At 40.4% G+C, this 21874-nt stretch overlaps 2 protein-coding genes across 4 annotated transcripts in view; one reads left to right on the top strand and one right to left on the bottom strand.

The window, feature by feature from the left end:
* Nucleotides 1–233: 233 nt before the first annotated feature.
* ankrd24 (ankyrin repeat domain 24) lies at nt 234–13570 on the bottom strand. The gene is made up of 22 exons (XM_014987998.2): nt 13383–13570; nt 11973–12103; nt 11097–11185; nt 10927–10991; nt 10774–10831; nt 10521–10591; nt 10323–10429; nt 9732–9904; nt 9224–9246; nt 8889–8981; nt 7629–7751; nt 7414–7533; nt 7166–7295; nt 6863–7041; nt 5581–5744; nt 4425–5203; nt 4027–4343; nt 3633–3866; nt 2898–3074; nt 2633–2800; nt 1181–1246; nt 234–630 (listed from the first exon to the last, which is right to left on the bottom strand). Exons 1-22 carry the CDS (start codon nt 13452–13454, stop codon nt 562–564), a joined length of 3408 nt encoding a protein of 1135 aa, XP_014843484.2. The 5' UTR covers nt 13455–13570; the 3' UTR covers nt 234–561.
* A 1477-nt stretch (nt 13571–15047) lies between these two features.
* The window catches only part of shdb (Src homology 2 domain containing transforming protein D, b), a 28979-nt gene continuing 22152 nt past the window's right edge, over nt 15048–21874 (top strand). Inside the window, exons 1-2 of one of the 3 annotated variants that reach the window (XM_014988005.2) lie at nt 15048–15356; nt 19768–20134. In XM_014988005.2, coding sequence (XP_014843491.2) covers nt 19805–20134 — 330 coding nt within the window. In that variant the 5' untranslated portion in view covers nt 15048–15356; nt 19768–19804. Of the gene's footprint in view, nt 15357–18839; nt 19171–19767; nt 20135–21874 lie in introns of those variants that run through there. The other 2 variants (XM_014988004.2, XM_088004959.1) reach the window with 2 other exon arrangements.

Here is a 21874-nt window from a genome sequence, read left to right on the forward strand (position 1 = left end):
TTTAGATCAATTAAAAATAAATGGTTGTCATTTCATACCATCTTAACAAACGCAGAGGCAAATATTTTTGCCAAATCTACAGACAGCATTTTGCAAGTTATACCACTACTCTTCAAATAGATTAATGTATGAACTTTGACACGGCCATTCAAACACCATGGCCAGGTAGCTGAAAGGTGGAGCTCGACCTCTAAAGCTTTTGACTAAAATGTGAAAAATAATCACAAGGGAGAGCAATTGTTTTCCTTTTTATTATAACAACTTTATGTAAAATCAGTAGACTTGTCACACGGTCAGTGAAATCAAAATACCCACTCTGTATCTACATATCTCCCATCATTAGCTACTTACAAATAAAAAAACAGAGGCACTCCCTATTCAATTCTCTTGGATATTACTAATCGGGGAAGAATTAGGGTTGTTGTTTGAGGTTCGTAATACACACATGCAGCGATGTCGGACCGCGGATTGGCTGTGTTTGGCATTCTAACTGAGGTCTTATCTTGGTCCTATAGGTTAGAGTGATGGAGCTTTACATGTGTGGTGCCAGTTGCAGAGACTTCAGTGTCCCTGCTGTGACATCCTCAGGATCTGAAGCAGCAGGCATTGTACCTCTTCATCCATGCGACCCTGTTGAGCAAAGTGCCAAAGCCCATTACCAGGGAAGGATGATGCTGTAAATCTCTGGTCTAATTGCAGCAGCATCAAACTATTACATGAGCACTGATCATTTCTGAATTTCTTCTGCATTGGGAACTTTAACTGAACTCTTTCAGACACTGGCCAACCTACCAATATTTGTTAGTTAAAAACTACAAGCTAGGTCAGCTCAGGTAATTTTAAGTTCTCCTACCTTCAACAGTATAAGGCTAATCAACAGATTAAGGTGATTTCCTCCATGAGTCTCTCATGACATTTTTTTTAGTACGTATATTTATCTGACCAAATTGTAATTCAACAAGCCGAGTCGCTCATAATCTACTTTGTTCTCCATTTATTTTGTTTTTGTGCAGTACAAACATAATTTGATTATCTCAGGAATCAAACCAAATATGAATGCTTTGCATGAAAGAACCACATAAAACAAACCACATATACTCAATTAACCACATGTAACACACACTTAACAATGAGACAGTTTTACATTTACTTTGTGCATGTGCATGTATTCTTAACTGACCTGTACAGCTGCTAGTAAATGTGAGCGGTACACAGCCACCACCTGTTTATGCTTTCTCTCCCAGTCCTGGAAAAAAGATCACTTCAGAGTTAAGAGCCAGAGTATCTGATCCTCAATGTACTGATTGGAGATATTCTGATCTGATGCAACCCAAGTATTAAATTGGGTCTATTTTTACTTGTCTGTACTGGAGTACTTGACTAAGCTCAATGTCTTGATCCAGGTTGTTGGTGTATCATCTGTGCTATTACGTCTGCCACACCCCTCACAATCTATATAGCAATTTGTGCATGTAAAATCACAGCCTTAATGCCCAGGCATGTTATTTTGCTGACCCAACAAGTCTGGGTTTTAAGTCAAAAGCCCTACAAGGGCGTGATCTCACCTGAGAGCAATTTACATTTTCCCACATTCAAAACAAAGTGGTAATGTTATAAGCAAAGAGAACTGTTTTTTTTTTTTCTACGTTTGAGTATAACTAGAACAGCACTAAAATATGAGTTAATTTATCAATAAGTCTTTTCAGGATTAGCTTAGCTCTCCAGCAAACTCCTTTGCGTGAAAAACATTATCAGCAGAAGCACGAAGTGTTTATTGAAGAACAATATTTCTCACCTAAATTAGACATGCACTATTCTGTCAAAGGTAATCCATGACCTCCCTATACACACATAGGAGCTTCAATGAAATCCAATTCTTAATCTGTGGGATTTATTATGATGTTGGTCCCACCCTTTGCAGCTTCTTTGTCAAGGTTTTACTCACTTCTCACAGTTCTTCCAGAAGTGCATTTGTGAAGTCAGACTGATGTTGGATGAAAAGCACTCATTGTAAAGGAATGCTGTTCTCCTGCGCCCTACTGGCTTATCCGTCTTCTTATTGCTGTTGCTTTATGAACTGGTGTTTTTTCTTGTTTAAAACATGAAGGCATCATCCCCAAACTGTTCTGACAAAGTTATGAGCATGCAACTACCCAAAATGTCTTTGCAACAAGAGGTAATTCAATCTGAACTAAGGGATTGAGTTCAACTCCTAAAATCATTCCCACACCATAATTCTCTCTGCACCTAACTTTACGCCTTACAGAATGCAGTGAGGTAAGTGCAGTTTTCCTGACAGCTTCTGCATCCATATTTATAGTGCGGCTTCGGCCCACTGCCTTTCTATGCAAGTGAATTAGCTGTCTGCGTTTTTTACGTCTGATAGAAGCACCTGGATGTGATCATAGTGTGTGGAGACCGAATGCCTCTGGCATTACTATATGCTGAGGAACAACAGACCTGTCCTGCACAAACTTCTGCTGAAACAAAACATTGATTGTTGTTATCATGCATATACTTTGGATTAATTTGTGTGCAAAAAATATTTTGATTTATCAATACATCCCTAAAACAAATATTTATGGTATTCATATTTTTCCACATTAAACTACCTCTGTCACATTTTGCTCACCTGCAGCTGTTGGGTCAGTATGCCAATCCTGTTCTGCAGCGCCACCTGCTGGCCTGGATTGCCATGTTGCGTGAAAGAGGACGAGGGAGGGGATGGGCTTGCGAAAGGAGGGGAGAGAGCTCCCAGAGCCTCTTTGAGTCGGAAGACTTCTTTGGAAAGCTCTGTTATCTAACCAAATGTCAGACAAGACGGGATGAAGAAGTTTGCCATCTCGAAACCTCAAACGACGCTTGTTGTTGGTAAACCTGGAGCTGTACTCTGTTACCTTACGGTCCTTCTCTTTGACTAGACCCTGGGACTCTTGGATGTCTTTGTGGAGCTCCTGGATGTGGCTGGACTGGGACTGTAGCTCGGAGAGCTGCTTCTGCACCGTCACCAGCTGGGATTCTGCCGCCTGCCTTTCACTTTTGTGAAATAGCGCCTCCCTCTGCACCTGGAATACCTAGACCAGATTGACAACAAATGTTATACGAAGCAAAATTATTGTCAACAGTCACCAGTCTAAACATTTGGACTTTCTGATTACAGTTCTGATTACAGTTTCACCTTCACAAGCCAAAGATATCAATGTACAGCTGAGATTTTGGTTACATTATGTCACAATACAACCACAAACTTTAATGTATATTATCCTGACAGTCTGTGTTGAAAGACCAACACAAAGCAGTGCATATTGGTAAATGGTATGTTAAGGATGTAGAGTTTTATTTCTACAAAAATTAGTATTTGTAGCATGACTGTATAGTATGTACATTAATGCACATCCATACGTAAAACCCCTTCAGTCTAACTCTGTACAATTACCTTTCACTGCAAGTCTCATTACATGGCAACAATGATAGGCAACGAAGAGGAAAAGCAACAGATGAATAATGTAAAGGGTAGACGGAGCCCCCAAAGGAAGCACGGCTCAGTGCGTCGTAGAAACAATCACATCTACTTTGGCTTTAGAGGCCACTGAAGAGGACTGATGACAGACCCGGGAACATGCTGGACTAACCTCCGTGCATGTCTTCTCGTGTTTCCTGGTGAGGTCGTTGAACCGTGCTGTGGTGGCGTTGATCTCCGCCTGCAGAGAGAGGCGCAGCGCCTCGTGGTCTTCCTTGGAGATCAGGCCCTGTTGTGCAGCCTTCTGGGACTTTAGGTCTCTCAGCTCTGTCTCTTTCTCACTGAGAGCCTCCTGCGCCGCTGCTGCACTGCTCTCACTGGCCTGCAGGGCGTGCTGTAGCTCTTCCTTTCAAACAAGGAAGCACAGGTTAGCTCTCATAGTCTCCACAAATCTGTCCAGGGGAAATTTGGCTATTATAAACAAACTGAAGCAAAAACGGGAAAAAAAAATTGTAGGATTTACTTGCATTGCTTTTTTTTTATATTGCTTCCTTTTCTGCACTGACCTTGACCTTCTCATGTTCCTCTTTGGAAATGGCGTCTTGTTTGCTCTGCAGTTCTGCCTGGAGTTTAGCTGCATGCTCCTCAGCTTGAGCTCTTAATGTTTTCTCCTCTTGGAGCTCCTGCAGAGTTTGAGCAAGCTGCTCCGACACGGCAGACAGTGCCTCTTTATGCTTTGAAAGTGGCACTGCGTCTTTCAGCTGCAGGGCGTCCTGCGCACGGCCCTCCCGCTCGGCACACAGGCAGTCCAGAGCCTGGGCTGCTTCCTGCCTCGCCACCTCCAGTTCCTCCTTCATTGCTGCCAAAGTTTGCCTGGATCGATCTGACCAGACACAGTAGGAAGACAAGGGAAGCTAAATTGTCAATAAACACAAACGTATCCAATACAGAAAAGCAAGCCAACCTAATATGACGGGGGGCTCTGAGCTCTCTGAATGGGCCTCCTCCTCCTCTTCCTCTTCCTCTTCATCTCCACGTCGAGGAGTTCTGAGTCTCTCCAGCTCCAGAAGGGCATCATTGAGACGTCGAGCCACGTCTGCCCTCTCCCTGGCAAGTTGCTCGCACTGGAGTCCGAGGGTCACCTGGACCTCGTCTAGCTCTGAACGGGGCACGCACTTCCTCAGCTCTGCCTCCAATTCAGCCAAGCGCTCCTGAAGGCGCCGGACCCGGTCCCCATCTCCCGCCGCTGCTCCCTCTTTCCCCGAAGTCCGGCTCTCCGCCAGGGCTGCCTCCAGTTCGAAAACTCTGTCACGGAGGGACTTCACGCTCTCCACCTCACCTCTTTTGTTTTCGCCTTCTTCCCTGAGCACAGACTCTCTCTGAGCAGCCTGGAGTTCCTTCACTTTCTCTGTCAGCTGTTGGATTGTGTCATTGTCCCGGCTGCTCTGACCCTCCGCCTCGCCCTGTCGCTCTGCGAGCTGCTCCTCCAATTCCGTCACCCTGGCTCTCAGCTGCTGCGCCTCCTGGCTCGCACCTTCTTCTCCCTCCGCAGCCCCGGCAGCTGCTGCGCTAACGTTTCCTTCAGCGCACTCCACAGAAAGCACCCCAAGACGCATCTGCTCTTTTAGCTCCTCCAGCTCGGACTGGGAGGAGGCCAGCTGCTCTTCTAGACCACGCAGCTTTTCTTCCAGAGCTCCTGTGCTCTCTGGATCTCCACCTCCATTCTGAGAGCTGCCTTTGCTTCTGCATGACAACAAAGTGACGTCAACACATGCAACTTCTCCGCAAACAAGATCAAAAGTCAGTGTCTAGCCATGAATTTTTTTTTTACTAGTAAATCTAATTTATTATTACAACAAAGAGGACAATTTTAATATAAACTGTTGCTTTAGCAACCTCGCACAAGTGGTTTAGGATAAAAAGAAAACCATGGTGCTATAAATCTACATAGAACTAAATATATGACTTCTTTTTGGTATAAAGGACCTTTAAAGAAAAAAAACCTACTGGGATTTTGAAAGAGATATTATTGTGCTGATCTAAAAATAGACGATTCATGGCTAAGTGAAGCGCAGAAGCTGCGCTGAGATGCTTGTGGTGTATAAATAAAGTCAGCTCACTGCTCGTCAGAAACGATGTAGGCTTCCAGTGAAGCCTGGGCCTGAGAGAAGCGCTCCTGAAGAGCTTCAAACTCCTTCCTCAAAGTCTCATACTGAGTCACGGGCACCGAGTCTGAGCTGGTGGTCTGCATGTCCGTGTCGTCCTTCTCGAACATCTCCAGCATCTGTAAACAATGCAGAAAGGATCACAGTCAAATAAGATGAGTTAAATCTTATAGGGACACTTTTTTTTTCTTCCCTCTTTGTGGATTTTATATTTACACTGTAAAAAAAAAAAAACTTTCAGGAGCTGACTTTTGTTTGCTCAAGCGACTAATAATGTGTGTCTAATATTGCACACATATGAAAAGTCTACTACTATTCTTTTTTGTATTTTAAATTATTTATGTATTTTAACACATAATTTCATCAATTCAAAAACACTACATCTGGAGTTTAACTTTATTGTGATTTTATTTGATTAAGATTTCACACAGGCTCAATTTTTTTTTTCTGTCATAAGAACCTCAGATTTCGTTCTGGCTTGAAAAAAAAAACAAAAAAACATGAGGTTATTAAGGCCTTGACTGGGTCAATAGTTGACACCATACTTGATTTTGAAGCCCAAAGAGTGCGGGAGCAAAAATTATTGATTAAAACCAGTTTTGAAAACGGTCCCTCCTTTAAAAGTTTAGTATGCATTTAATTCTTAACAGGGCTTAACAACTTCAAAACTAACCATAGATATTTAGCTTTAAAGCAGTAAGTCACCAGTGTCCACCTGCGAACCAAACTCACTTTGCCATTTGCTTATCAGCCACTAGAAGAGGTTTCTGTTTCTTCTGTCTATCCATCCTGACAAAGTCTATTCTTTTGGTTTCATCCCTGATCTCTGAGCTGATGTCTCTCTGTGAGGTCTTTTGTCAGGCAGCAAGGCTAATCTTACACTCTGAGCCTGTGATCCGTGATCCAGTGGAGAACAAACAGCAGAAAGCTTACCCAAACTTCATAGATAAAGAGTTCTATTTTCTGCAACCAAAATGATCCAGATGAAGGGTGATATTTACAAAATGATTCCATCTGATGCTAATTTTTCAACCTATGTAAGCGTGACTCTCTCAGAGTTTCAGTCATCAACTGTCTCTGTCTCTCTGTGAGCTTTTCCTCCAATTCCGTCACCTGCAAGTGAGTGCAGAATCATGACGAGTTTTCTTTTTAGTGATTATCACTAATGTGCGAGTCAGGAACATTCAGCAGGAAACCCTCCATCTAATTGACACCACTCTGCTGTTTTTGCCTTTACCTGCACTTTAAGGACAAGTTCGGCGTTCTGTGAAATTAGTTCCTCTATTTGTTTCTGCAACTCAGCGACTGATCCCGGGTCTGCGGGAGCAGGAGACGGGCCGGGTGAGTCTGCATCCGTTTGTGAAGAGGCTTCGTCCTGGGCAGGGGACGCTCTAGAGCGCTTGGAGAGCAGCTTCTCTGCAGGGAACATTCGGGAGAGACCAAAACAAAAGTGAATCAATGGACTTCCAGACGGGTCTGAATGCAGGGAAGTCTAGCCATGTTCCATTCCTAGAATGGGAACGTTCTCAGGACCGTATACCAGGGAAGTCCAGCATTTCATCCATATCCTCTGAGTCACTGGCCCCAATCCCATGAGCCCCCTTCAGCTCCTCCAGCAGCTTGTCTCTCTCAGCCTCTGCCTCCTTCAGATGCTGCTTTAGTTGGGACAGCTATTGTGCACACGTATAACTGGAGATTAGAACTAATTCTTATTATTTTGTTCATGAATAAAGTTGACTGATTCAGCAATAAAAGCAGAAGAAAGTGCTTTTCTCTAAAAGTCTGTACCTCCTCCAGGGCAGATAGGGCGCTCTGCTGCTGCTGCTCCAAGGCCTTAATCTTCTGGAGCAGGCGCCCTCTCTCCAGACGCAGCCGTCGGATCTCCTCAAACACTTCCTCATCCTCTGCCTAATCCGCACACACAACCACGGGAATCAGAGACACAATTTCATGCAGGTGAGGACCAAAGAAATCATAAAAGTGTAGTAAAAGTAAAGCTTTACCTGAGATGACTGCTGAGTTCCAGGGGGCTGGGGAGATGGAGATTGGGATTTCTGGGGCTCAGGGGATTTGGCAGGGAGAGCTGGACTTGAAGGCTTTTCAGATCCTCCTGAGAGGTCCTGGATCTTTGGGATTGGAACAAGAACAAAAAGTGTCAATGGAGAGATGACACCGCCAAACAAATGTTTACCAAAGGAATATCCATATTCTTTATCTGTAGATAAAGAATATCTTTGTCTGGTTTTGTCTTAGGTAAAAAGTCAGCAAATGACAACAACAGGGTGACTATACCTACTTAAATTTGCCGACATCTGTAATCAGACCAATAATTCAAAAGTTTTAAATAACCAGAACTGTGACAAGTGTGGTTAGATGACAATCCATTTTTATCTTTCAATCACAGAGGAGACTGCTAAAGAAAATAATAATAATAATAATAATAATAATAATAATAATAAATCATTTCTGAAGCTCTCCGCTAGAGAACTGTGCAGAATGTTGAATATTGGGTTGACTAATTCTCCACAGCAACTATGCTGCCTATCACAATTGATTGTTTGGGAGATATAGCAACAAGGAAGCCTTTTTGTTCCTACTACCAATACTTTAGAAATGCAGAGTTTGCAACATTGCTTACTGTTTAGCATGGTGTAGGAGGTGTAATGATGTGGGACTATTTCTCTTCCAAAAGGTTTAGGTTTTGAGGACCTTGTTGGATTGAATGACATAATGAATTATTTGAAATAAAAGGACAAGAAAAAAAAAAACGCTGCTGGTCTGTGCTAGAAACTGAAAATGGTTTGATGTTGGTCGTCCAGCAGGATATTGATCCAAACAGAAATAGCTCACTAGACACAAAACAATTAATTTCCCATGACTAAGTGTCAGAACTAAATCCTATTGAAAACATGTAGTGAGAGTTAAAGAAATGAGCGTATGAGAAAAGACCTTTAGGAGTCTGGATGATCTAGAGATTCGTAGGAATAATGAAATGTTGTGTGAAATGTTATTAGGAAACACTAAGTGCTGCCCTTTTGGCAAAACATTATATACTAGCAGCAGAAATACCAATAATTAAGGTACATATACTTTAATAATCATCCAAAACATATTTCTGATTTGAAATAAAAGATTAATTTATTTAAATCTCTACTGTGGGTAACATAACAGTAGATAGCAAGGTGACATGATGAATGTACATTAAGGCTGAGAACTATAAATGCAAAAATACTTGCCATCTGCTGAAATGATTTTTATAGTACCTGGAGAGGAGAGCGAGGCGGTGGAGGAGCTTTCCGTTTTCGGGGGGTTGTCCCCCCTTGCACTGATGAAGCGGCTGAGGGGATTTGAATGGGCTGTGTGGGAGTGAGAGGGGGATCACAGACAAGCAGAGGTCAAGCTGAACTTAAAATAAGAAACAGAACAGACGAAAACCCAAGATAACAGAAGGGGTAAAGAGGAGAGAACGCCATGAAGATGAAGGCAGCACACTGAAACAATGACTTCATATTGGAAACATGCACAATATGATGGGCCAAAATAAGTCATAGTCTCATAGATGGAAGCAGTGATGCAACACACAACTATGCGACATTACCTCCTCGCCTGCGCTCTCAGAAGCTACGTGAGCATTGAGGGAAAAGACACAGTGAGCTAAAATTAAGAGATACATTGAAATGAAATGAAAACATGGCAAATTTTCCCCTGCCACCAGTTCTTCCATTGTTGTCTGGGCTTGTTGATGAATCTCAAAGTAAATCCACCAAATTAAGACATTATTTTGTGGTTAGGCTTAATGTGCACATCAAATCTTCTTCATTATCATGACCCATTTGTTTTTCATTTGAGTATACAATCTCACTGGGCAAAATGTTTTTTTTTCTTGTTTTTTTTTACTCTTGTCTATAAACACACCCAGTTGTGCTCCTCATTGAACAACTACAGCTACTTTCTGGGGAAGCATTATGTAAGATGAATAAATGGTTGAGTTAGCTTCACAGGAGAGCCTGTGTAACTTTTCAGGAAAAGAAATTTATCCACTTCAAAAAAAAAAACAACAAAAAAACAAGAATGACACAAAACACCCAGAAGGCCTTGCTTTGTACCTGGGGGTACTCCATCCTGCAACATGCGAACAATGCACTGGTTGCCTGTAGTTATGGCATAGTCAGCAGCTTTGTGGCCAAGTTGGTCAACCAGTTGTGTGCTTGCGCCCCCTCTCAGTAGAGCCGCTACAGTCTCGACACTTTCACTCTCACAGGCGAGCATCAATGCCGACCTGACCATCAAGAAGCAGTCATTAGAATAATAAATACCCGTGTTCGATAATAGTTCACTCAAAAAAGAAAGTCCATTATATTTACAAAAGCCGTCTGAAATTTTTTCTTCATCTATGATGATTGTCTTTGCTGCGCAAATATTTGAAATTAGAAGATATAATTTAATTTGATATCTGGATTTATTTCAAGAACTTCCACTTGGCGTTTCAGAACCTGCCATTGGGGGAAAACAGTGAGAGCCTGTGATCCCAGCTGGATCATAAACACGCAACTAGTGCAGTATTTTCTAAAACTTGGGAGCTCTCCGTGCATCCTGAGTCTGACTGCTAAGAGAATAAATATAGAAAGATATGTCATTTATTACTACTGCAACAAATTCTTTACTGTTGTAGAAAAAAAATCTGAGCAGCAATGTACCTCCCCTGGTTGTCCTGCGTGTTTGCATTGGCACCTCGACCCAAAAGAAAGACACACAGCTCCACTTTGCTCATCTGGGCCGCAAGGAGCAGCGGCGTGGCTCCGTCCTGAAAAAGACGTCATTCAACCATCACCGAGGGCATTCCACTCTTACAACAACCAAACAACACATAACGTAGCTAGAGTCGTCAAACTTACATCGTCCCGGACATCAAGGTTGGCTTTAAAGTCCCACAGTGTCTCAGTGCTGGACAAACAGCCACTGATCGCTTTACGATCCAATAAAAAATAAATAAAATAAAATAAAAGAATAGCATAGAACAGCTTCTGCAATATTACTACATTGTATGATTCAATCAACTGGTATCAGCATCTTATAATTCCTAGATGCAAAGCTATGATAAGAAACTCTAAAGAAGAATTTGATATTTGCAGATGACACTGATGGTACCTGCATGATGGAGTGGTGTCCTGCCAATGCTGTCTGTGCAATCTACCGCCAGTCTCTCCTAAGGCACCACACAAAACACCAAACAATCAAATTTGGCAACATTTTTTTTTTTTTTGCATGATCTGGATCAGATACAGTGTCGCTGATTTTTACCTGCAGCAGTCGCTTTAAACACTCGTGCTGACTATTTTTGGCTGCAAGATGAAGTGCGCTGAAACCTGTAGTCAGCAGGTTGCAAACAGAAAATAAAAATGTATGTTTGCATATCTGGCAGAGGCTATTCTTAGCTTAAAGGAGCATGATCGCATAATCAGACATCATACCAGCTCCGTCTGTGACACCGACGTCAGCTCCATGAGATATGATTACCTCCAGGCAATCTAGTCTGCCTCGAGATGCACAGAGGTGGAATCTGACAGAAGATATACTAACAAGTCAATACGAATGAGAAGAATGCAGCTGGTTTTTACTGATATTTCTTGTCTTGATTCTGTTTACCAAATATTTTCAAGCCAAAATGAAGGCATATTTTAGTTTCTACGTTACAAGAAAGACCACAGGTATATTTGAAACTGATAACATTAAAGTATTAAAATTAAACTATAGAGGTTATGCATGACAAAAGATAAGCTCTTGATAAAAATGTGTCTTCACTCTACTTAGGTGACATCATGAGGCAATTAGTAGCACTAGATTCTACTCAGGGGTATCAGATTAAAGATAATAAACTTTTCAGATTTTATTTTGTAAAAACATTTGAAAACTATAAACACTGTGTTGTTCTAATACAGAAAATACCAATCACAGTCATCATAATAATTAAAAAAACACACTACAGTTTGTGTTGGTAAAATTCCAAAATGGGAAAAAGTTTTGCGAGGGAAAGTCATCTGGAATGATTCCTGATAATAAAGAGGAAATCATGTCTCCAAGTTAATGTTCCTAAAGAAGACATGTTTCATGAGCAAAGGGCCATGCAGTAAAGAGTGAATTAAACTTGTGCGCAAAAGCTTATCTCAAAAAAGTTTTCTTTTTTTAGTAGAAAAATTATTTGTGCTTAGGTAATTATGTTTTTTCTTGTTTCTTTTAAAAATATCAACAGCTTTAATAAATAGTGCTAATAAGCTAAGACTAAGTAAAACAATTAACACCTATAGCAAAATGTCCAGCATTTGTAAAGATAAAAATGTCCAACTTACGCTGACTTGCCCTCAGCGTCCAGCTTGGTTGGACAGAGACCTTTTTTGACAATGAGGGCAGTGACTTTGTCAGGTTCATTCTGCTCCACAGCCTGCAGCAGCCTCTCATCACTCTTGCTCCAGTCTTGACTCTATGAGCGAGGGAGTCAAAACAATATTTCACCACCCTCCAGGTCAGCACAGCCCCAATGAAAACTGAGAACCCACTTTATGCAGTGCCAGCTAGAAGTTTACATATACTCATGAGTGGCATGGACGCCGTAAGTTTAATATTAGCCTTCCTTCACCATTCGAAAAACAATTTTGGTGTATTTTTGGAGTCATTGTCACATTAAAACACCCAACTGTGTCCGAGTTTCCCTCACCTGACCAGAACAACCACCTCCGATGAAAGGAAATTGGTCAGGATAGAACATCTAAGAAATCGCCAAGGTTCAAGTCTGTCATAAACTCCAAGATTTTGGAACGCCAGTGTATACACTGTGTAAGAAGGTCAGTGCGCGTCACCATGGGTTGAAAGAATGATGACATAGAAATAGGCAACATCTACCATGACTGAAACTTGCAGTTGCCCTCCTATACAAGTCCATTACCATTCACAGAAATATTTCACAGTCCAAGGGAACAAATATGGAGCTATTTGCCCACATTTGTTTGGGCAAATAGCTCAAACAACAGTGCAGTACATTTTGAAAGAGTCAAGGCAAGGCTTCTGAAACTCAGAACATTACACCCACTGTCATGGTAGTGATAGCCGCTTCATAGTATGGGCTTTAGACAGGGATTACTTTGCACATTGCGAATGACGTGACTTTGACATGGCTGGGTGTTCCAGCAGAAAAATGATCCAAAACTCACACTAGAAATGGTTTTCAAATGGATGAAGCAGAGCAATGGTGAGCTTATGGAAAGGGATTTTTCAGATTGTGGTCAAAAGCTAGACTAGTTCAAGAGCCCTAAATTAATCCAAATGAGTTCTTGTACTTCTGAGTAAAAGAGTAATCAAAGATATAGCTAGTAATATGGCAGTATTGATGGCTGAAAAAAATGCATGGTCAGGGTTCAACTTACTCAGTGACGAAATACCAAATGTTAATATGAAATGTGCTATTTTGACTGTCTAAATTATAGAAACCCATAAGTGAATGTAAAATTTTGCACTAGATTTGTTTCTTGTGCGAGAGAAGTTACTAAATTACTTTAAAAATCATGCCGATGATGAGTGTATGTAAATACCCGACCAGCCCTGTATCTCTCAACATTCAACACTCTGTTTTAGAAGATGTTGTTCATGTAAAAAAAATAGTTAAAGCACTAATCATTGAGATATGTTATAGAAAGCAAAAAAAAAGTAAAATTACGGTCAATTTCTGTTCAGAATTTTTACAAACAGAGACAGAGGATACCTACTGGCAGCGGCAGCAGGCTGAGACAAGGACAGAACCGCTTCATTAGGCTAAACACAGGCTGCTGGGGATCCATATTGCTAGCAGAGAGTCAACCAAAACTAAACACTGCCAGAGCGTACTATTTTACCACTGTATGCCACATGCCTATGTCACATTTCAGTCTCTCAGGAAAATCAATGAGTTTCTGGAAAGAAAAAAACCTTCCAGAGGTCAGAGCAACATCACAGCAGAGATCTGCATAGCAGAGAATCTATACTATTTTTAAATCCTACCTCTGGTGATCTATAAACTGTCACATACACACATCGACACAACCCCTCCCTGTCTTCACAACACATCCCAAAACGGCATCTTCTGTCCGGATTCGGAAACAAGCCTCCTTTCGTCTTGCTTCAACTGCATGCACTGGCCCAGCCGGTCTGTCCACGACAGTACCCCTCCCTCCTGTCCTAATTTCTCCAAACTGATCATTTCCCCTGCTGCCTTCTTCTCTGTAGCAGTTCCCTTATTTGCTACCATTAGTTTTTGTCAAGTCCTGCACAGTGCTCCCCCTCCCAATCCCTGCTCCCCTCCTGCAGCATAGTGAGATCTGTTTCTCTGCAGCTACAGAGCGGGGCCTGTGTGATGTGAGGACTCAGCAAAAAGAGGGGGGAGAAACGTGGGATAAGCTCCTGTTTGCCCTGCTGGTTCGGGTGGCGAGAGTCTGTCTGCGTAGCTGGCCTTAAAAAGACCCCTAACCATGTTCACCCATATTGGTTAATCTGGTTGTTATCATCGAATTTGTAATTTGGTCCCTATAAAGGTATCAATGAGAGTGACCAAACAAAACACACAAACCATTAGAGGGAGCGTAGCTTTAAATTTATATAATTATTGATTTATCAGCAGCAGCAAAGCAGCAGTTCAAAAGTCTGCAATTGAATGCTACATATTTTTCTATTAACCGCTGCTTGAATTCAAAGTCAAAATTAGAAAAAGAGTGACAGACATGAAGTAGGACTCCTTTTAGTGTGTTTGAGTCAGTGTGCATGGGCTACATGTTAATAATTGAAGGCTACTTGAGATGACTGGTTATAACAGCAGCCTAGTGGCAGTTCTGCTTTCCTGCTGTTTAGTGACACTGTATCCTAATACATCCCCCTCAGACTCATTTAAATGAACTGCAGAAAGCAACTAGCAAATGTTGTGGGTTGAGAGAAAAATAATTTTCATGGAAAGTGACATGTTCCTATAAAGTTCACACACTTAATCCTCAACAATGTCCACACAAGATGCCTCTTACCTCATTCTTTTTAAACTTTGCTTTGAGGCTTTTCATAATGTCTTGAACTGAACAACAAAACAACAACATTAAAAACAGAAATTGGGCGTTGTTAATAAATATAAATTTTAATATCACAAATAATCCCATAACCTAGGAAACAGCAACATTTTAAAACACTTAAGGCACTAACCAAAGACTAAATATTAACCCCTTTTACAGCAATAAATTAAATAGTAAATCTTAGCTGACAGGTAAACCTGCCGCCTACCTGTGGATGTCAGTGCAGTTCCAGGTAGGTGTTACACTTGCACTTCAATTGCTCACAGAAAAATACTGAATTCACTGCTGACTGCTCGATGCACTAACAGAGCCCGCCCCAGTCCCAAATCAACCAATCAGCAGCGCGCACAATGCCGAATCAGTGCTTGATTGGCGATGATGGACTGCAGCTGTCGCCTTGTCTGCTGAGCATTCACCAATTTCGTTTTTATTCGTTTTAAACCATGTTGACAATTATTCATGCGTTCACCTCTGAATAAAAAAAGAACATATTTCTTTGTTTATTTGAAGCTCGTCTTATCAGCTTAGATTTCTACACAGTTAGTGCAGGGAAAGTTCCAGTGTCCCGGGATGTTGGGCGGTCTTCATAGCGTCACTGTGAGTTTGACCAATGGCGTCTGTGAACCAGGTCGACCCGGGAAACGTTAAGAGGTGAGTTAAGTGAAGACACAAAGTGAATAAATAAGTAAAAGAAAGACGTTCACTCGAAACCGATGTAATGCTTCCTAAGCATAAAGACAACTAATCGCATTCAAGCAGAAAAAAAAATAAAAAATAGGACTCCGAAAAACGTCTATTGTAAAACTATTACCTCTTAAAATATTTTTCACATTTTGTCATCAGCTCTTGGGTCAACATACAGCTGTGCATAATTGTGAAGCTGTGTATACTTTTTAAGAATAAAATCTGATAAATCCTATGTGCATTTGCGTTTTGCCAGGATACAAATATCCTTAAATACAACCAACTAGCCTGCGGTATGGAGGGACCGACATAATGGATCACATCATATCAATTCTCATGTGACAAAACGTGAACAACGTTTTAACAAAGATTGAATGCTTTTTCAAGATAAAATGTCAGGAGAAATTGTACTTTTGATTTGTATTTGTAAGCATACGTATGCTTACAGTTTTGGAACTGTAACTCAAATGGACAAAAGAGTTAAACATGGACTGGTGTAGTTGTAGCCCAATTATCAGTATGATACAATAGTCCACAATTACTTTTACAAAAAACTATTTTGTTTTTTTAATAGTTCAAAACTCATATCATTCTATTATGTATTTGGAAAAGTATTAGCAATTTACTTAAACACATAATAGTATTCTATGATACATTGAAATAATTTATGTAGACCTACATGGTTAGAAAAGATATTTCAAGACGGTGTTCAGAAAAAGCACAGCACATTTATGTATTTTTATAAAGTCTAATTCAGACCAATTCAATTTATTTTTAGTGCAGTACAATTTTGTGCTGTGAAACTAATATATCTGGAAGTATGATTGTAAACTATTCCAGCAAACCTCATGTAAATAAGTTTGACCAAAGTTCTATAATGCTCAAGAGTTTGAGCCCAAACAATAAGGTAGTGTATATTTATAAATGTCAATTCACATTAGCCACCAAAAGAGGGCAGTAAGTGCTAGGCAGATGAAATTACAGAAATCAATTATTCCTCCAGTTTTGCTTTTTTTCCCAACTCCTTTGATAAACACAAAGGGTTTTATTAAATTCAAAGCTTTCAAAAAATAACTTTTGTTGTTCTGTTATTATGTATTTAAAACCTACCTCCCACTGAATCCGGCAGAAAAACTGGATGTTTATAATGTTCATAATACTGAAATGCCAGTTAATCCTGAACTTCACAGGAATTGTTGATTCCATATATAGCCTTTTATAATGAGACAGTTTTATTAGTTCTCTGATAAATTGTATAGCACCCTTGTGCTGGGGCTGTTTCCTTTTTTTTACTAATGTAATTAGAGTGTGGGTTGTTATGCAACTATTTTTTTCTTTCTCCATGATAAAAGCATAATAAAATGGAAAGATACCTGTCTGGTTGCCTGCAATTCTGTGTCTGATGATTCCTCTTAGAGAGCTCCCGATTTTCATTTCAGCCTGACCTACATTCACTCCTTTTTTTTTCCCAGGTTAGTTTCAATCTCCTCATCCATAAACTTCTTAATCTCAGTCTGGACAGGATAGAAACATAAATTAAATCTTCGATGTTGCTTTCCTGTGAGGGGGAGTTTTAAAGAACGAGCTGTACAGAGCGGATTGAGTGGATAAAAGGGGATAGAGAAGGGGCAAAAAGGGAAAGATTGCTGCAACATGCAAACATATGACATGAGGAAAAAAAGGAAATCATTTATGGCAGAGAAAAGACAAGAAGGGGATGAAGGAATTTGCTGCTCAGTAGTTTTTGTTGACATATGGGGAAAGGATTACATCCCTGACTTTCTACTAGTATTTTTCGGAAAGGTATGTGTTTGTGTGTGGATTGTTGGGACAAGATGTCATTTAATGAATCAGTTGATTTTATTATTTTTCTGAGACATTTAACACTGCATACTGACCCTCTTGACATGTGAAAACGAGACTCTCCAAACAAAGAAATCTTTGCATAAAGAGAAAAAAGTTGATTCTTGATTCTTTCACTTTTTATAACAAATGTATATACTTGTATGCATATTTTTTCCCATAGTGATAGACCTTTTAAAACAGTACTACTCCATTACTACTGCATTATACCTCCACTCTCAAAGTTTAAATATGAAAAAGTTAACAGAAATGTCCCAACAACATGGAATACTAATTTAGAGGGTTTCTCACCAACCCCAACCTCAAAATCTAATATAGATGTCGTACAACTTCTTGACACAATTTATTTACACTTCTGGCATAGCTGTATATCTTTAAAACAGTGTTATAAAAAGTTTTGTTTGGGAAAAAAAAAACATTGTGTATGTTCAAAATGCATGAAAGTACATCTGTATGAGCTTGTATTAGAATCATCTCTTAATAGTCCAAATCCAAAGTTTCAATCCTTTGATCTACAAAATAGTTTATGTGATCTTATGTCATTCCCAGATCCAGGGTCCAGCAGAAGTAAATAAAAAAACTTTTGCTGGATCTCTACCACAGAAGTTCACTGTCCTCAGTGGCAGATTTTAATATGTTCAAAATGTCTTATTGTGGCAAAACCTCGGGACAGCACAAGTATTGATTCCAAAACGTTTAATAAATTGCATCCATTATAAGATTTCAACTGCTTTTTTCATGTTTTGTGAGTAAGGAGTGGTGGTTCCCAGCGTTGTTTGTAGTCAAGGCAAGGATGTTCAAGATAACCATAAGGAGTAATTTAAATTGGACTGTAGTAATAAATAAATAAATAAAATAAACATGGGCATATTGGATCCGTGTCTTTTGATCTAGAACTAGTGTTTGTTCTTGGTGAACAATAGTTTGGAGTGAACATGCAAAGGGGAGGATGTGAAAGTCTAGATGTCATGGTGCTGATGGCCATGGTGGGGGTGGATTGTAGCTCGATGACCTCATACAGTCACCCGCCCCCTGGGAGAAAGTGAGCTCACAAGAGTCGTAAAGAAAAAAGGCATTTACGATCTTTTAACAGACTCAGATGTGCCTGGCTCAGTGTAGCATACAATCCAATTTAGCAGTCTGGACAAAGGATAATGTGACATGTGGGAGAAGATAAGTGAGAAAATGTAAAACATCAAGGAGGCAGAGTGTATACACTAAAGAATACCTCTTTTAAAAATAAGACTGGACAAGTCTAATTATTTATTTATTGTTAGATTGTCTTGTTTTATGTCCACATATTATTAATCGGTGCATGGTTTATCTTGCTTGGATGCGTGTATTTCTCAGTACGCAGTCCTCTCTGGACATCTTCTGGTGCGTTATCTCTTAAAACCAAAAATAATTACGATGACGTTAATTGACTTTCTAACATTTTTTAAAAAATGCTACTGATGTCATGGCAATAAATAATTAACACCTGAGAAACGCGTTTCTGCCAGTAGACCCAGTTGCGTTGAGAATGGTTTGGAAGAAGGGGATCTATGTCTTGTTGCATGGCGCATGATGTGTACAGACATTTGAATGAATGAACGCTCTGCTGATTGCGAAAGGCAGCAGGAGGATATTCCTCTGGGACTGAAGCGCCTCCCCTTTAATCGCTCGGCTGAGTTGTGCCTCTCTCGGAGCTGTCGTCGCTCTCTTCACTCGCACATTTTTCAGGAGGTAGTCCGGATGGATTTCGATGCGCTCGAGTTTCTGAAAGAAAGGATTCCGAAAGCTCCTGTTTTCTCATTCTTCTGAGGTTTAACAGGCTTTACGACAAGGATTGCTGCCTTTTGTGTGTAGTTTTATCGTTAGTGACATGAAGAAGCGCGGATTTTTGCATCCAAAGTGGCCGAGGGACTGAATTGGCGTGGTAAGTGATTGCGCGTTCGGAGCGCAGCTTTCTACGGTGTTTAAATCCGTTGTTTTGGTAATTTTGTGGAACAGAAGTTTGGACAAAAAGCCCTTCTTTTTTATATATATGTATATAAAATCTAAACTCACACTTAATGTTTGTAAAAATGTTTCAAAAAGTTAAGAAGTTAGAAGCTTTCCGTGTAGATGAATTTGTTATTTTAAAAAAACAAACATCTTCTCTTGGTCTTTTCTATATGTTTGCACCCTGGCTTTATCGTCGGACTTTTATTGCAGGGGTGTGAGATGTAATAGAAGCCTTTGGGTAAAGTCCAGTTGCCAGACGCTCTGCTCCCATGGTTGAAACAAAAGGAGCCCATGAAGCCCAGCTGTCTCCGTAGGTTAATGTCACATGGAGGCATGAAATGGCACACAGGCTGTTGCTCTGTGATTAGGAGAAGGTAGATCTTGGATAAAAGGATTAATGTAGTTGCTGATAGAATAGAAATATTTATACGCAGTCCTTTTATGAAGCAGTCCATATCTTTTGCAGTGTCATCTGAAATAAGGTCCAGCAATAACCTCGCATCTGTCCCACCCCCCCAACATTTCTCAGTTTTCTATCCAGCACCAAGTTTGGAAGCTGAACCGGCATGGCCAAGTGGCTGAAGGACTACCTGAGCTTTGGCAGGAAGGTGCCTCCACAGCCTCCCACTCCGGACTATACAGAGAGTGAGATCCTCAAAGCATACCGCCTGCAGAGGGACCTCGACTTTGAAGATCCGTATGAGGATGCGGAGAGCAGGTCCAGAGGGGAATCTGGGACTTTTGACCCCTCCACACCGGTGTACGGATCTCCCATGAAATCTTCCAGTGTGGACATGAAGTCTCCTAAACACAGGCTGATCAAAGTGGACTCCCAGGAGTTGGGACGCACCAAGATTCTTCTCAGCTCCATCTCTTTGGAAGACCAACCAGAGCCCGTAAGACCTGCTGAGTCTTACCATTTGTTTTAGCCATACACTGATCAGTGACTGACTTCAAATGTCTAGATTTTGTGAACCTTTGACTTCCTAATTTCTCTTTCAGAACAACAAACAACTTTCAAAATATTTTTTCTAATCTTCCTTCCATGAAGGAAGTTAATAATTTCTTGCATTAGGAGTCGAGTTGACATTTCGCTGTGTGTGTAAGAGGGAGCAGTTTCTGTAAAGCAAGGTTTTATTAATTCAAAACAATGAAAGACTTATGAATTTACATTTAAAATTCCTTTTGCAACTTATATAAGAAGTTTGCACAACTAGCAATGTTAGCATTATAACTGTAAAACAGTGGTCTATATATCTGTTTCATAGAGAAGATGGACCTTTTCACTGATTCCACTGAAATTTTTCAAAAAGGTCTCCAATGTGTATAAATCCAGGACGCTCTATAACAGAATGTGATCTAAAGTTTAAAAGGATGAAACAAAGCAACTTTGTTGTAGTTTGTTCAGCCTTGTGTTTGTCGTAGCTTTGGGTCGATTTGCGGCCCAGACGCTACTTTGTCTGGGCCGCAGACAAAGTAGGTGTTGTCTTTTTGTTCCTCAGAATGTTGTCAGTAGTAGACAGAATTTTCCTAGTAAAAAATGGCAAAATGACCAACTCCTAAAGAAGTCTGGTTCTTTGTAGTCTCCTTAATAAACAGCCAACGATCCTTCATAGGTACCACAGTTTCCTTTTTAAATAGCTCCTTAAACCTTTTAAGCTTTCTCTGCCTTCATTTTCCAAGTTTCCAATTGACTGCTCACCCTTAAGTGGTGATTGAACTGAAAGTACTTCTTCTCAGTGCTTCCCTAACTTCTTCACAGATGTACAAACAACAAAGGAGATTGTGTGAAATATCTTCCTCTTGTCAAATGAGGTGGGCTGGAGTCATAAAGAGAAGCCAACCAAAAGACATAAAAACTCCCACTTCTTTCATCCCATTTCCATCACGGTGACAGTTTTAATGATCAGATTCAATCATCAACTTCCTGGGAATGTGTGTCAGAAGATACGTATTGCTTACATAAATCACATAACATCCTATACACATAAATTTACAACCATAGGCGGACGGGGAAAAAATGGATGGCTTTGGCGCACCATTGAGCTAGAGGGGACCATGGTCCCCTGAGTTTATGTCCATCCATAAATAATAGATGAGGTTTGGTTTTGCAAGCTGAGAGGGACCATCACACGTGCACATGTTGCAGGGCCACATTCATTATACTGCTTGGAGAGGTATCAAGGGCTATGAAGAATTATATTTCAAGCTTTAGTGTCATCAGGAACATGTGTGTTTTTTGTTGTTTTGTTTTTTTTAAATGCATGATAAAAAAAACTCAATCCTTAGGTACAAATGAGAAAGATGTTTAAAGAACAATTTGTGCAAAAGTAAGGGCTTTACAAGGACATTAACTCAAAAACGCTGACTAAGTTGGAGAACTTCTTAGAAACTTCATCATAGCAGTTTAATCTACAAACAAGTTCATGGAAACTGCTAGAAAGAGCAAAAATCCTGAAGAGGATTGAAGTAATACTTCCACTAAAGTCGATAGCTGCCCAGTCTGCCCTTCTCCCTCTAATGCACATTCATTTCCCATGATCTGTGGGAACATCCATGTTCTAATTACCATAACAGATTCCTGTGCATCAATAGATAACCTGTTAGAGAATCAACAAGAGATTAGGACGTTGTTT

Source organism: Poecilia mexicana, unplaced genomic scaffold, assembly GCF_051168715.1.
Source record: "Poecilia mexicana isolate PSO_F unplaced genomic scaffold, ASM5116871v1 scaffold_4, whole genome shotgun sequence".
NCBI lineage: Eukaryota > Metazoa > Chordata > Actinopteri > Cyprinodontiformes > Poeciliidae > Poecilia > Poecilia mexicana.

Coding starts and splice junctions, on each gene's coding strand:
- ankrd24 (XM_014987998.2), bottom strand. CDS start 13,454: ATGGATCCCCAGCAGCCTGTGTTTAGCCTAATGAAGCGGTTCTGTCCT. Junction 12,104..13,382: donor TCAGCCTGCTGCCGCTGCCA/GTAGGTATCCTC, acceptor CCTCGCTCATAG/AGTCAAGACTGGAGCAAGAG. Junction 9,247..9,731: donor GCAGGATGGAGTACCCCCAG/GTACAAAGCAAG, acceptor ATGCTCACGTAG/CTTCTGAGAGCGCAGGCGAG.